This window comes from Martes martes, assembly GCF_963455335.1.
Source record: "Martes martes genome assembly, chromosome: 10".
In the NCBI taxonomy this organism is placed as follows: Eukaryota; Metazoa; Chordata; class Mammalia; order Carnivora; family Mustelidae; genus Martes; species Martes martes.
In genome coordinates, this window is record NC_137898.1 from 21,815,684 (window position 1) to 21,832,295 (window position 16,612).

At 38.6% G+C, this 16,612-nt stretch overlaps 1 protein-coding gene across 1 annotated transcript in view; it reads right to left on the reverse strand.

Annotated features, from left to right (window-relative positions):
- Positions 1-16,612, reverse strand: part of HSD17B12 (hydroxysteroid 17-beta dehydrogenase 12) — a 157,591-nt gene that overhangs the window by 101,145 nt on the left and 39,834 nt on the right. The window contains exon 2 of the mRNA XM_080814975.1: positions 853-899. Coding sequence (XP_080671101.1) covers positions 853-899 — 47 coding nt within the window. The remainder of the gene's footprint in view (positions 1-852; positions 900-16,612) is intronic.

A 16,612-nucleotide genomic window follows, 5' to 3' on the forward strand; every position in this document is an offset into this window, starting at 1 on the left:
AAATAAATAAATAAGTAGTATCTATTACTTCTATAATTTAAAAGTCAGGTTTTGTTTTGTTTTTTTAATTTGTTTATTTATTTGAGAGAGAGAGCACAAGCAGGGAGAACAGTAGAAGGAGAGCGAGAACCAGGCTCCCCACTGAGCAGGGAGCCTGATGGCGGGGCAAGATCCCAGGACCTTGGGATCATGACCTGAGCTGAAGGCAGTGGCTTAACCGACTGAGCCATCCAGGCGCCCGCAGAAGTTTTAAAAAAAATCTGCCAAGACTGTCATCAGAATTGGGTGGTATCATAAGCTGTGATGCCTCAGCAGAACCAGAGGGCAGGAAAGCTTGCTTTCAAAGAGTACTACCAACACTCCTGTTTTGTGCAATGGCTCTCAAATTACCATGGTCCCTATCCTTTCATGACATTACAGAGAACTTGAACCCTTTGCCCATGTCTGTCGATATCTTTTTGTCAATCATAGTCTTCCTTATAAAGAAACGATGCCATGGACTAGCCTGGAAATATAACTATTGCCTAATGCCATAGCCACCTTTTGGAAAAGAGTTCAAAACAACTGACTAAGGACTGTCCATAATTACACAATATAAAATAAAACTATGCTACACTTTCCCCAATTCCAACTTATTGGAACAGAAAGTTTTATACTCATTTTTGCACAAAAATGTATATTAAAATTGTCTTTGAGCAAGTGTGGGATTTCTGATTAGAAATAAAGCATATTTATTGTACTATATAACGGTGTATTTGTTTTTAACTTCAAAAATCAAAGCAACTATAAGAGATCATCCTGTATTTGTTGTTTTATTTTTATACCAAGAAAAAGGTCTTGAAAACTACCTACCTCTTCTGCATATGATTTTCCAATTCCATCAGTACTACCTGTGACAACTGAGAAAAGAAAAAAACAGTTTACGTTAAGAAATACAACGAAGAACCAATCATAGGACCCACCAGTTATACACCAGAGAACCTGTGTAATACTTCGACGTAAAAGATGAAGGAACGCTAATGATTCAAATTAAAGATGGAATACCCACCATAGGGGCTAAAATTTAAGGGGCTGCAATGCCAAGTCTTGACAAGGTTGTGGAGGAACTGGAACTTTCATATGTTGCTGGTGGCACGGTAAATTTGATACAATCACTTTGAAAAAAAGCTATTTGGCATTAGGTCCAGAATTAAACACGTGCCTACCCTGTGACTTAGCAATTTCCAAGAAGTATGAACGGATCATGTCTACCAAAAGAATGTCCATGGTAGCTTTATTTATGCATAATAGGTAAACAGGCCCAAACGTTGATCTACAAGAGAATAAGTAAACGGAGGTATAGTCATATAATGGAATACTATACAGCAATAAAAAAGAACAACTGATATATTCAAAACATGGACTAATCTCCCAGACATTATTGCAAGTGAAAAAAGCCTGACATAAAAGCATGCAAGCTGTTATGATTCCATGTATGAAGGCCAAAAAAAAAAAAAAGAAAAAGAAAAAAGTAAAACTAATCTACAATGACAGAAATCAGAATATTGATTATCTCTGGGTGAGGGGGTAGATGACAAGGAAGGGACATTAAGGGACCTCTGGGGTAGAGGATGTATATCCTTTATCTTGATTTGGGTATAAAAGTGTGAAAGAATTCACTTTTAAAATGCATACTTACGTATATATCTGTTATACTTGAATAAACTTAATTTTTTGAAATTATGGGCAATAAAAAGAAATTGAGTATGATTTATTCTTTTTTTTTCTAAGATTTTTTTTTTTTTAATTTGACAGACAGAGATCACAAGTAGGCAGACAGGCAGGCAGACAGAGAGAGGGGGAAGCAGGCTCCCCGCCGAGCAGAGAGCCTGATGCGGGACTCGATCCCAGGACCCTGAGATCATGACCTGAGCCGAAGGCAGAGGCTTAACCCACTGAGCCACCCAGGCGCCCTGAGTATGATTTATTCTATAGGAAAGTATATTTATCTTACAACCTCAAAAACCTTTTTCTTTTTTTTAAAGATTTTACTTACTGAGAGAGAGAGAGAGAGTGAGAAGAGCACAGAGGGAGAGGGAGAAGCAGACATGCCACTGAGCAGAGAGCCTGATGTGGGGCTCCATCCCAGGACTCTGGGATCAGGACCCAAGCCAAAGGCATATGCTTAACCAACTGAGCCAGCCAGGTGCCCCTCAAAAACCTTATGTAGCAGAAACATTTGAATATTATAATGGGTCAGGCTTCATTATGGTACCTTATCTCTGAAATACTGGAATGACACTTGTTACAAACTCAGAGCATAGCTATCTCCTCCAAATTGTTAGGGATGTGCCTCAAACTTCTCTGAGATTTTCCAAGCCATTTACAAATTATGGAAAACAAGTTATGGAGTAAAGTAGGATTTTCTTGTATTTGTACTAAAAACACTTTATTCTAAATTACTCAAGGGCAAACATATATAAAAAAATATAAACAGTATAACAAATCCCCATGTACCCATGACCCAGCTTCAAAGACTATCAACTTGATTTTAAGTAATGTTTCTTCAACTATATACCCCCACCCACTTCCTCCCACCTCAAATTAAGTAAATCACTAACATCATATGACTTCATAAGAATTTCATTATATGTTATTTAAAATAGCCACAATACCATTATCACATTCCTAAACTGTAAATAATAAGTCCTAATTAAATTATCTAATCTCAAATCAAACATCAATTATCTAATCAGTATGTAAATTCCCCCAAGTGTTTCAGAAAACTTCTAATAATTTGGTCAAGTCAGGATTAAATAACTTCCATACTTAAAATTGGCTAATGTCTATTTTTAGACTCTAGGTCTATCTATCCATCTACCTTTCTGTATCTATTTATTCAATCTCCATCACTCTCTCCTCTGCTTCCACTCCCTCTCCCTCCCCTTCTTCCCCCGACCCCCAACTTTCCTACTAGTTGTTGAAGATAATTGGGTCCTATTACTTCCCCAGCATGGCATTTACTGATTACATTCCCCTGATGTCATATAACATGTTCTTCAGTCCCCTAGTGGTTACCTATCAATGCTTGATCAAATTCAAGTTTGATTTTTTTGGTAAGAATACTTCACAAGCAATAACACATATTTACATCAGGAGGCACATACCTGGTTATCTGTCTTTGTTGTTTTATTAGCAGCCACTGTTAACAACTGAGATACAGAATTTCACTAGATGTTGAGTACAGTGATATTTGTGCTTTTAGGGTTGGGGGGGCGGGAGAGAGTGCTCTGTCAATACTCAGTGTGTACATTATTATAATAATGTAACTCAATTCTAACACTAGCCTTAGGACCTGGGCCCCAGCAAAACTGCCAATATGCCAGGCATCAGTTGCAAATTCAGAGATCCTGATAGGCACCTACACTGACTGACTGCAAAATTCAGGGTTCCCACAACTCCTCGGGTTCAGCAATTCACTAAATAAGTCACAGGACCCAGGACAACTTAAAAATTTGTGATTACAGTTTTTCAATAAAGAATACAAATTAGGACCAACCAAATGAACAGCCACAAGGGGCAAGGTCTAGGAAGGTCCTAAACGCAGAGCTTCTGTGCCCTCTCTGAATCAGGGCACTTCGCCCTCACAGAACACCAATATGTTGTTTGGAGGTTGACCTCAATCGCCAAAACCCCCCTTCCCTCCCAGAGGTTGAAAGGCTGAGCTGATATCACATGGCTCAGACCTCCAATCTTCTAATCACACGGTTGGTTTTTACAGCATGACTAGCCTCCATCTTGAAGCTATCCAGGATCCCACTATGAGTCCTCTCATTGGCACAAAGCATCGGGGTCCATCATGAATAATAAAGACAATCCTGTCACTCGGAAAATTCCAAGGATTTAGATTCTCCCCACCAGGAACCAGGGATGAAGGCCAGTCAAATTCCTTATCATACAACAATTATCGTGGTTAGATAAATATATTATTCACTACTGAATCAAATAATATAGTATAATTACATTTCCTTTCTTGGCCAACATTTTTCTTTTCCTATAGTCAAATTGCCTTTTCTTCCATTTGCAAAGTTTTCTTTTTAAATCTCCCATTCCCTAACAGCCTCTCAGTACAATTTTCCACAGAGTCAATCCCATGAATTTTCCCCCCCCATAGAGATTACTTTCCCAGACCCCTCCAGCTTTTATCCTGTTCCTCCCTGGAATGGCTACTGTGCTGCACAGCTGTTGTTCTAGAACATAACCATGGGAATTCCTTTGGCCTCCCTCTTCTGTTGAATCTCTTATTTCTAGATCTTATTCTATTCCCTCATTGGGGATCACATCCACAAGTAGCTTCCCAAGGACAGATGCACGAAGACTCAGTTTTGTAAACAGTTTTTTAAAATAAACTATTTTAGAATAGTTTTTTAGACTTAACCAAAAAATGTGAATATAATACAGGGGGATCTCTATATTTCAACTCAGGTTTTCCTATTACTAACATCTTATATTTGTCACAATTCATGAACGAATATTGGTACATTATAGTAGTCCCCTCTTTTCCATGGGGGATACATTCTAAGACCGCTCGTGATGCTTGAAACTATGGATAGCACCACACCTTATATACACTATGGTTTTTCCTAGACATACATACCAATGATAAAGTTCAATTTATGTTAGGCATTGTAAGAGATTAACAATGTTAATAATAAAATAGAACAATTCTAATGTACTATAATAAAAGTTAAGTGAATATGGTTTCTCTCACAAAACCTTATTGTACTATATTCAGCCTTCTTGGGATGATGTGAGATAAAATGTCCACACGATGAAATGAACTGAGGTGAATGATGTAGGCATCATGATGTAGTGTTAGGCTACTAGTGACATTCTAACAAGATGTCAGAAGGAGGATCATCTGCTTCTGGACCACAGTTGACGGCAGGTAAATGAAACTGCAGAGAGCACAACCTCAGGTAAGTGGGGGTACTACTGTATTTTCAACAAAAGCTTCTATCTTTTTCAGATTTTCTTGTTACTGAATGTCCTTCTGTTCTAGGATAACATCCAGAATATCCTATTAAATTCATGTGACAGCTTAAGAGAAACTTTTTTTTGATAGTTTAAGAGATACTTTTTTGATTGTGTATACCTTTTTTTTTTTAGAAAGTCTATATGCTAACCTCATACATAATAGTTTAACTGGGTTAAAATTCTAAGCAGGAAATAATTTTTAACAACAACAAAAAATTGAAGACAACTCTCCACTGTCTTCCAGCACCAGTACTGTTCAAAAAGTGTTTCATCATTCTGAGTTCAGACCATTTTCAAGTGACCTGCTTTTTTGTTACCAGAGCTTTTAGGATTATCATTCAATCTTTAACCATCTGTCACAGTAATATACTTTTCAGTGGTTTTCTTCTATTCATTGGTGCTAGGCACTGATGGGCCTTAAAATCCATGATCTTTGATTTTGGCAGTTTCCTTATATTGGTTCTTTGCTAATTTCTTCCCTATACTCTTCTCTCTAATTCTTATCAATCAGAATTTAGATATAACAGTTTCTCTATTAATCATATTTTTCTTTTTGTTCTACTTTCCTGGAAGTTTCTTCAACTTTATCTTCCAAACTTTCTATTGACTTTTAAATTTTAGGTTGTCAAATTTTTAAGTTTGAAGAGCTCTCCTTTATTCTGATTGCTCTTGCCCTCTTTTTTTTTTTTTTTAGGAGTATCTTGTTCTTATTATAGACCTATTATCTTCTCTTATCTCTGAGGATATTAACTAGACTTTATTTATATACAGTTGACCCTTGAACAACAGGGGCTTGAACTGCATGGGTCCACCTATACACAGATTTTTATAAATACAGTACAGTACTGTAAATGTATTTTGTTTTCCTTATAATTTTCTAAATAACCTTTTCTTTTTTCTAGCAGAGTGTAAGAATACAGGCAGCTAATCCATAAAATATAAAATATATGTTATCAACTGTTGGTATCGGTAGGGCTTCCAATCAGCAATAGCCATTTGTAGTTAAGTTTCTGGGGAGCCAAAATGCAGGCTTTCCACTGCACAGGGTCCCTAATCCCCACGTTGTTCAAGGGTCAACTGTATTAATATTTTCTTCTCCTTACATTCTCTTTCCTCTATATTCCTTTTGACTGGTTTGGTCTGTCTCATCTTGGAAGCATCAATATGGCAACTAGTGTGCATATGTGGGGTGACTGCACTGTGAGCCTCACTCTAGGGTAACCAGTGAACAAACCAGCTTTTTTATTAGAGATTCCACAAAAGTCAGTGTCTTTTCTCTGAGACCCTTCAGTATCTCTTAAGAAGCATTTCCCCATTTCAATCTTTTGGCTGCTGGGTAGGTGAGCAGCTGTTATAGTCTGCAGACTTTTTCCTCAACCCCTGCTCTCAGTCAGGTGTCTCACCTCTGCCTTCTGAGTCTCTGCCTGAGTCTCAAGCACATCTGGCTCCGTGGCCTTCCCCACTCCTGTCTTTTGAAGTACCTGACACTTCCAATTGTGCTTTTCTGAGATCCCAAAGCAAATCTGTGTGCTTCCCAATGGTGGACAGTCTGTGAGCACTCTGGTGTCTGCTCTCTGAAGTGAGGGACCACTCTTCCACCTACATTTGCTATTACTGGGGAATGAGGGATTTCAGAAGTCCCCTAGTCTCATCAAACTGGAGCTTCCCGTTTCTCATTGTTCTAATTTTAGAGAGGATTTCCAAAAAATAAGAGGCTGGAAATACAGTTATTTGATCATTTTAAAACTGGGAAGTTCCCCAAGTTTCCTCTGAAACATATTATACTAAAGTAGACTAACTTTAGTTGAGAATGAGATACTAAACACACTACTCAAAAAAAACTGATTTTATACTCCCAGCAAGAACACTTTTTCCTATCATCTCCTGCTATTAACTATCAAATCTAAATCAAATGAACAGTTTTTAGAAACTATTATGTGCACAACTTTGGAGACTACAACGACGTATGAGATCCATTCTGGATATCAGGTGTTCTATAAATCACCCATCCTATGGTTAGGACTTTATTTTTTATTTTTTTTATTTTTTTAAAGATTTTATTTATTTATTTGTCAGAGAGAGTGAGCACAGACAGACAGAGAGGCAGGCAGAGGCAGAGGGAGAAGCAGGCTCCCTGCTGAGCAAGGAGCCCGATGTGGGACTCGATCCCAGGACGCTGGGATCATGACCTGAGCCGAAGGCAGCCGCTTAACCAACTGAGCCACCCAGGCGTCCCCTAGGACTTTAAATATTAAGCAGAAACAATCTGACTTTTAAATAGATATAAATATTAAAAGTTTAGCTTGATCTTTTTTTTTTTTTTAAGATTTTATTTATTTACTTGAGAGAGAGAGTGTGAGAGAGAATAAGCATGAGAAGTGGGAGGGTCAGAGGGAAAAGCAGACTTCCTGCCGAGCAGGGAGCCCGATATGAGACTCGATCCTGGGACTCCAGGATCATGACCTGAGCTGAAGGCAGTCGCTCAACCAACTGAGCCACCCAGGTGTCCCAAAAATTTAGCTTGATCTTTTTAGATAGATAAAAATATCATTTTTCTAGGGGCTCCTGGGTGGCTCAGTTGAGCACCCAGCTCTTGACTTCATCTCAGGTCACAATCTCAGAGTCCTGAGATCAAGCCCTGTGTAAGGTTCTACACTCAATGGGGCGTCTGCTTCTTCCCCTCGCCCTCTGCCCCTCCCCCCTGCACGTGCTCTCGTGCACTCGTTCTCTCTAAAATGATTAAGTCTTTAAAAAATATATCATTTTCCTGTATTCTAAGTCTCAAAATCAAATCCAGCACCGCATAGTTATGTATGAGCCAAATATTACCTCACAAGTACATTTTTTTCCCTAAGAAAACAGAAAAGTATAAAAATCATTTTTATGGACACAAAAGAAATAAAAAATAAAACTGGAAACTCAGAGGCTCCCTTAGTCATCTCTGTAAGCACCACTGTAGTTCTACAATAATCAGTCACCTACACAATGGTCACGCAATGGGGGATCAACCATCCCTCTCCATCAAAGGAAGTGACAAATTCTTTAGTTCTCTATGTCATACGGTAGGTAAGTGTTTGCAATAACGTAAAAACATGACCAAGTCATCGGTCAAACTTCAGTCAATCATAAAAGTTTCATTTGATGCAAAAAAAGAATTTTAATTTATTTATTTAAGACACAGACAATGGAGACAAGAATTGTCCTGCTGCTTTTGCTTTTCAAGATCCATTCTCTGCTTTAAAGCCACATACATTCCTAAAGTGGTAGCAGATATAGCAGCTGGTAGTTGGATAGAAAAATCTCCTAATCGAGTTCATTAATTTTTTATTTTCATAAAATAATAGTGTGATTCTCTCTATTAAGATGATACCATATTGTCTGGGGAGTCAACTACCATTATTAATTTTAGGAAGCTAATCAAAGCATACCATATCTTAAATCAAAAGTCTTTTAGTGTTGCTTCTGGAACACTGGGAAAAGACATGAAATAGATTACTATTTTTTATCCTTCCTACTGTTGATATTTTTTACCCATGTGCGTATTCTGCCTTTCTAACAAAGAAGTCCTTTCCTACCACGAATAGAAAGATGGTACAAACTGAGCCAGCAGACTCTTTTATCTATTCCACTTTCCCAAAAATCAGTGTAGCACTGCTTAAACCCCTGCTTCTCAAGGTCACTTAACATTTTCTTAGAACAGAGTTCTTAAAAATAAAATTTAATAGAAAACTTGACTACTATTTACTGAATTATTTGATTATTATAAAAGACCACCAGTTTTAACTACCATTAAATAGAATATTAGTGTAAAATATGTATGTATATACGTAACCATTAAAATTTTTAAAATTTGGGATGCCTGGGTGGCTTAGTTGGTTAAGCGTCTGTCTCCAGCTCAGGTCATGATCCTAGGGTCCTGAGATCGAGTCCTGCATCAGGCTCCTTGCTCAGCGGGGAGCCTGTTTCTCCCTCTGCCTCTGCCTGCCACTCTGCCTGCTTGTGCTCTCTCTGTCACAAATAAGTAAATAAAAACCTAAGGGGAAAAAAGTTTTAAATTCTTAAAATTCGTCAATGCAGTACCTAAGATCATCTTTTGCTCTGGGAAATACTTGATCTAATTCTGAAATGCCTACCATCTTGCAATGGGAACCAATGAAGCAAAGACCAGCAGCTCCCACATCATTCATATTAGAAGTACTGCTTGTTTTTCTGTTGGTTTCTTAAAATGAAAAAATTAAGCAATCAGCCAAAATGAAATAAGGTGCCAAGTACAGAAATACCCCCGGGGACTCCTCCTTCTCATGTTATATGCACATCTGGGCCAGAGCCCAGTTGGCAACTGTCTTCCCTTCTTTCTTTCCAGCAACTGTGGCCTGGGATATAGACTCTATTTCCCAAACTCCTCAGCAGCCAGGTGTAGCTGTTACTCGATTCTGGAAATAAGATCCAAGCAGTAATATGAGCCCCTCAAATTACAGTGAATGGCTGCTCACAGTCAGGAAGCTGACTCAGCAGGGAGAGACCCCTTTTTGACCTTCATCTAGCCAATTCAGAAGTGATGGCAGGAAGTCTGGCGGTCTTGAACCACAAGTAACCTTGAGGGTAGAAGCCACAGGCTAAAGTGAAGGTGCATACTCATAGGAATCAAGGTTCCTGAGGACTCCATGGAATTAGCATGTTTTTTTAATTAATCGTTTCCTTTTTTACTGCTTACCACAAAGAATCAAACATATTCTAGTTTTCTTTAAACTGGGTGAAAAGTAAACTTCTCTCTTGTTAAAGTCATGACTATAGGCCCAGAAAAGCAAGAGTAAGCTGTCAATAAAGTCAGTTATTAAAACAAAATATTTACAATTCACATGATTACAAGAATATTTGCTCAAGGTACCTCATTCATATCATCCAGTTAATTCTCATAATAGCTATCACCCCAACCTAAGCTATCATCCCAACATACAGACTTGTCCAATGAACCTTTCAGTCCTTTCTCACTTAGTTCATGCTCTACATAGTTAAGAATTATCTTTCTCAAACACCATTTTTATGATTTCATTCTTCTGTCAAGAAGTGACAGTGTTTCTCTATTGCCAATTACATAAAACCTGAAACACAAATCCATTCACTTCTCCTGGTTACCACCACCCGGGGCTACCAACATTCATCTCCCACAATAACTACTCCAACAGCCTACTAAATCATTCGCCTGCTCCCACACCTATTCCTCTCCAATTCACTGCAGCCGAAATGATCCCTCCAAAGGGCAAATCTGACATCACTTCCCTGCCTAAAACCAGTCAATGGCTTCCCACTGCCCTTATTCTTCACGAGGTCTTCCATGAGCTTATCTTATACCCATCACTTTCCTCCTACCACTCACTTCCCCAGACACGCTGAAATTTTCCCAGTTCCTACAAGGTAACAAGTTCTCTCTTTACAAAAGTTTTGTTCTAGTCCCAGTTTCACTCCAACCAGTGTCTCTGTCCCATCCTTGAGGTCTTCACTTGAACATCTCCTCTCCCATGAAGGCTTCCTTGATCTCTAGACAAACAGAATCTCCTAGCTCTCTGCCCCCACAGTACTCCATACTCCCCCTCCCATCATGACATTAATCACAAAGGTTTATATAAGGGTCTGTCTGGGTCACCACAGTCTAACTGCTAGCACAGTGCCTTGCAAAAAGTAGATGACTGAGTGGATGGATGAATGAATGAGTAAATGAATGAAAAAAGATTATGAATGGAAAACTAGCCTCTTAGCATTCTACCCACTATTTTGTCAACTTTTTTTTCCCTAGTAATAATGTCCAGTCACCTACTATACAGAACCCCATATATCCCTCAGCCTCTCTCAACATCAAGTAGTGATCTAAAGTGAAATTTAAGAAATTTAACAGAGAGAAGTTTAACTTCATGATGAATCTGCAGAGACACATTTTCTGTAGATGAATCTCAGGCTATCTTTGAAAAGAGATTGTTTTCAATGTTAGAGAGCTACTTCATTCATAATGTGCCAGGGTGGATATGGAGTGAACAAATCCAAAGCAGAATTAAGAGGAAGGGGAGATGAACCATTCTGGTTTAGGAAAGCATGGCAAATTACCAATGAAGTGACAGATCATTGTTCTTGTCATTGAGATTTGCTTCCTCCATTAACACTGAGTATTCTCAGATTTCATTTTGCTATGGAGTAAGCAGGTAAGTAAGGTAGTTTTCAACAATACACAGAAAGAAGCTACAGGTACCACCCCTATCCCTGCTGGCTCTGAGTGTAGGTAAGATGGCCAGGGGCAGAACTGAGGTAGAGGAAGTGAATAAAGGGAGGGGGAAAAGGGAGGTTAAAAAAAAAAAAAAAAAAAGGCCTCCGTCTTCATGTATAAATATAACAGCAGAACCCGAATTTGCAAGCCTTTGTGAAGATGAAAACTGACAACTATAAAGAATATCCCAACTTGGCATCCAGAAGTGTCTAGCTTGTTACAGATTATATAAAATACTGGCAACTGACCAGAGCTCAGCTTCCAGATTTTATACAGTCAACAAAAATACTTTAGTTTGTGTAGGTTAAAAATATTCTACTCTTTTTGTCCTCAACTTGCTAAGAACAGATATTTTTAGTAAGCAGCCAATCAACCTTATCAAAATCAAACATCAAAAATAGACTAGAGAAACACTGGAAGCAAATATGCTATTTTTAGCTCTTCTGACTCTTCCCTGCCACTACCCACCAAATTCTGACTGCAGAGCCCATGCATAAGAGCTTAGTTATTCTAGGCAGGTTCCTTCTTCTGACCCTTTTTTTTTCCTCCCTGAACACCTGAATGCAGAAAACACTCAATTGATTAAAGATTAATACTGCCGCAAACCATGACAGCTGCCTTTCCTCTGAGTGCTTTTGGGGGATGGGGAGAATAGAAAATGACAGAGAGCTTGCATCAGTATTCCTCCTGGGGATCTATTACATGAAAAAAAAATTGCTATTTCAATTCCCTTTTGTTGCTAAAAATAGCAGCCTCAATTGATTCAAGCAAACAGGGAAGCGGCTTAGCAGTGCTGAATTTAGAAACCACTGAAGTCCCAAAGAGCAAATGCTAACGTAGTCTTAACACATGCCAGCTCATATTTAACAAAGAACAAAGAGAAGCATGCAGGCTGCAAGTTAATAAAACAGCAGCAACTTCCTGCATTTTTATTCGAGAGAGGCAGTGAAAGGGATACAAAATAAGACAACTATCACTTATTCTCCTAATCATATTTTGATAAAAAGTAATTTTGCAGGGAAAAAAATCAGATTATGCATAAGCCCAGACAGTGTGGGCATTTCCCACAACCCCATGGTTTGGAAAAATACACGCCTTTTTTCAAGCACAGTACATTACTAGAGAGAAAAGAAAATGTCCAGCTTCCAAATGTGCTATCCCTACAGCGAGGTCCCTTTTCCCACTCAAGTTTGCCCACAAGGTTTCCCCACCCAGCGGGCCCTCTCTCACCTCCCCCTTCCTCTTCTCTTGACCCAACCAGACACTGCAGACAGGTACAGTTTATCACTTCAAAAACTAGCCAACAGAAAAACCAAACCAAACACCATTCAAAGCACCTAGGTTCAGGACAGAGGAGGAGGAGGAACTGAAAGCAGCATCCACTTGAGGCAGCCAATCCCGGGGACGGTCTTCCGGGCAAGGCCTTTCATCTTCTGCTGGCACCACACCCCAAAAATACCTTCTGCCTGACTTTGTCACTTTGCTTGGTTAACTGAAAACCTTTCCAGCTAATGATTCATTTCAGTGACTGCCACATCCTCTGTAAAAATTCAAACCCTTGCATAAGAATTAAAAGGCTATCAAGCCCTGCGCCTTGGTGTTTTGGTGGATTCCGACTGCTTTGTGGTTTCCTTTGGGGATAGCCAAAATGAGGGGGTAATGTGGAAAGGGCATCACGCGTGTAGGAATTCTGACCGGGAACAAAGAAGTTACTACTCTGCATCACAAACCTAGGAAAACGCCACAGTAGTGTAGGGACCAAGAGCAGCCTACCCCAAAATGTGCCACTCTGGCATACTGATTATTTTGAAAGAAGTTACCTAAGTCCAAGGGCACTCAGACCCTCCTCTGTCCCTCTGAGAGCAGGAAATAAATCTCTCACATGAAAGGTACCCTCCCTGTGCTAAGAAATAAAAAGACATTCTTATCACCGGAGACAGGAACTTTAGAAAGGTTCCTTTCTAAAGACAGGAACCAAGAACGCTGTAGAAACAAACCTGTTACTTTTTAACTATCTCAGTCCAAATTCTGTTTAGAATTTCTTACTCCTCAAAGCTCCCAAACATGTTTTCTTCATCCCATCAATTCCTCAAAAATGTACTGTATCTTTGGCCAAAAAGTATAAAAACTGTCTGCCTTGGTCTTTTCTTTGGGTCTCAATTTCAATATTGGGCCTCCAGTTACACATAATAAAATGTTGGGTTTTTTTCCTCCTGTTAACCTGTCTCATGTAAATGTAATTGTTAGCTCAGCTGGAAGACCCTGAAGAGTGGAAGAAAAATTTTTCCTTCCCTACAGTGCAAGGACTTTGGGCTTTTGCTATTTTGGTACAAAAATCAGTATGTGAAGTGGTTAAGAATATGGGTGGAAAAATCAGACCAGCAAGGTTCAAGTCCAGGTTCAAATTCCAACTCTGCCATCTATCAGAGGCAGGTTAACCTCTAGTATCTTGATTTATCTGTAAAGTGAAGACAATACTATCCATCCCACAGTCATTGTAAAAATTCCATAAGATAATGTTAATAACAATATCAGCATTCAGGATTACTTGAAAATTAAACGGGACAATGTATATAACACAATGTATTTAGCACACAACTTGACAAGTAGTAAATTCCCAATAAATGTTAGTAATAGACAAAGAACACTAGAAAGTGACAGGGGTATAGAAAGAAAAAAAAAGAGCTACTAAGGTTAGATATGATACCAAAATAACAACCAACAAAAGAAAAAATAGGCAAGTTGGACTTCATCAAAACTAAAACTTCTTACAAGTGCCCAGCTGGATCAGTCAGTGGAGCATGAGACTCGATCTCGGGGTCATGAGTTCAAGCCCCACGTTGGGGGTAGAGATTACCTAAAAATAAAATCCTAAAAACAAAAAAGCAAAAAACCTGAACCTTCTTGAACATCAAATGACCATATCAAGAAACTGAAAAGACAAACCAAAGAATAGCAGAGGGACGCCTGGGTGGCTCAGTTGGTTGGGTGGCTGCCTTTGGCTCAGGTCATGATCCCAAGGTACTGGGATCGAGTCCCACATCGGGCTCCTTGCTCAGCAGGGAGCCTGCTTCTCCCTCTGCCTCTGCCTGCCACTCTGTCTGCCTGTGCTCACTCTCTCTGACAAATAAATAAATAAAATCTTTAAAAAAAAAAAAAAAGAATAGCAGAAAATATTTGTAAATCATAGTTTTAATAAGGGTCCAGATTCAGAATATATAAAAGACTCCTAACAACTCAACAATAAAAAGACAACTCAATCTTAAAATAGGCAAAGGACTTCCAGAGATATTTATCAGAGAAAGTAAACAAAAGGCCAAAAAGCACAGGAAAAAATGTTTAGTATCATTAGGGAAATGTAAACCAAAAGTACAACAACAAACTAGTTTGGTCACAATTTTTTAAAAAAGAAAATGGAAAATAACAAGTGTTGATAAGAATGTGGAGAGAACGGAGCCCTAGTACACTGTTGGTAGGAATGTAAAATGGTGCAGTTGCTGAAGTAAACAGTTCAGTGGTTCTTCACAAGGATAAACACAGAATTACAATGTGACGCATTAATTCTGCTCCTACCTATATACTCAAAAGAACTGAAAACAAGTATTCAAACAGGAAATTGTCCATGAATGTTTGTTAGCAGGACTATATACAACAGCCAGATGATGGAAATGACCAAATGCCCATCAAATGATGAATGCATAAACAAAATGTGGTCTCTCCATACAGTGGAATATTATTCAGCCATGAAAAGGAATGAAGTATTGACACGTTTTAAAATACAGATGAACCAGGCGCCTGGGTGGCTCAGTGGGTTAAGCCTCTGCCTTCAGCTCAGATCATGATCTCAGGGTCCTGGGATCGAGCCCCGCATCTGTCTCTCTGCTCAGCTGGGAGCCTGCTTCCTCCCCATCCCTCTCTGCCTACTTGTGATCTCTCTCTCTCTCTCTCTGTCAAAATAAATAAATAAAATCTTTTAAAAAAATAAAATTAAAAAATACAGATGAACCATCGATATGAACATTATGCTAACTGAAAGATGCCAGATACAAAGATCACAATGATTCCATTTATACAACATCCAATGATTCCATTTATACAACATCCAGAATAGGAAAATCCACAGAGAAAGAAAGATTAGTGATTGCCAGGAGCTGGGGAGAGAGAGATGAGGAGTGACTGCTTCAATGGGTATGCTGTTTCCTTCTGATGTGATAAGAATGTCCTGGAACTGGAGAGAAGTGATGGTTGCACAACACTGTGAAGCTTCTAAATCTCACTGAATTATACACTTTAAAATAGTTTATAGTTAATTTTATGTTATGAGAATTTTACCTCAATTAAAAAAAAAAATCTCTTTCAAAAGTTAGCAAAGATTAGCTTTTTACCAAGGGCTAGAGCAAAAAGGAAAAGAAATGGCTATTTCTCTTGCTGTACCATCCATTAAATTTTGCTGCATTGTCCCTTGAATTTAGGAAGCAAAAATCCAATCAATGCATCATTCAATTTACACAAAAGAATACAGAGGAACCTAAGTTTGGACTGTCCCTATGGGCAGAACGGTCCCTTTTCATGTATCTAATATTGAAAACTTATTTTGTGCCAAACACAGGATGGCAAACACTTTACAGGCGCTGTCTTAACTGACCCAACACTCTACTAGGCACAATTAGTAGCTGCCCCAGAACTAAACGAGGGTCCCAGAAAATAAGAGATTATAACATCTAGATTTACAAATAAAGAAACCATCTCAAGAGAGGTTAAGTGACTTGCCAATGGTCATATCAACCTAAATGTCAGAACATTAACCCTCTACACAACAGAACATGACCTACAAACTTGGAACGACCTACAAACTTGGAACAACCTACAATACTCACATCAGCAATAACGCATGTTGCATACACAAATATTCGAGTCCCTTCCTCATTAATCCCATAATGCAGAATCCAACTTTTTCACTATTCCTTAAGCAGCTTCTTAGCCCAAGCCAGTCTGTCCGATGTTTCCCAAATATAACATATTAGGGAATCGGCTCCATTGTGTGCCCAACTCAATCCTTACATTAAGAGTAGTATTTCTCTTCACTCCCCACTGCCATCAGCCACCTTGCAATCAGCAAGCTAAAGAATGCGTACAGGTTCAAAATACCTGGAAGCAAAGAAACAGAACTATCCCTGATTTTTTGTCTGGTTCTTTTTTTTTTTTAAGATTTTACTTATTTATTTGACAGAGATCACAAGTAATCTTAATGATTAATTAGATCATGAAACATAGTAAGGAAAAAGAGTTGGCAGTATAGTTATGAGATTCTTTTTTTTTTTTAAGATTTTATTTATTTAT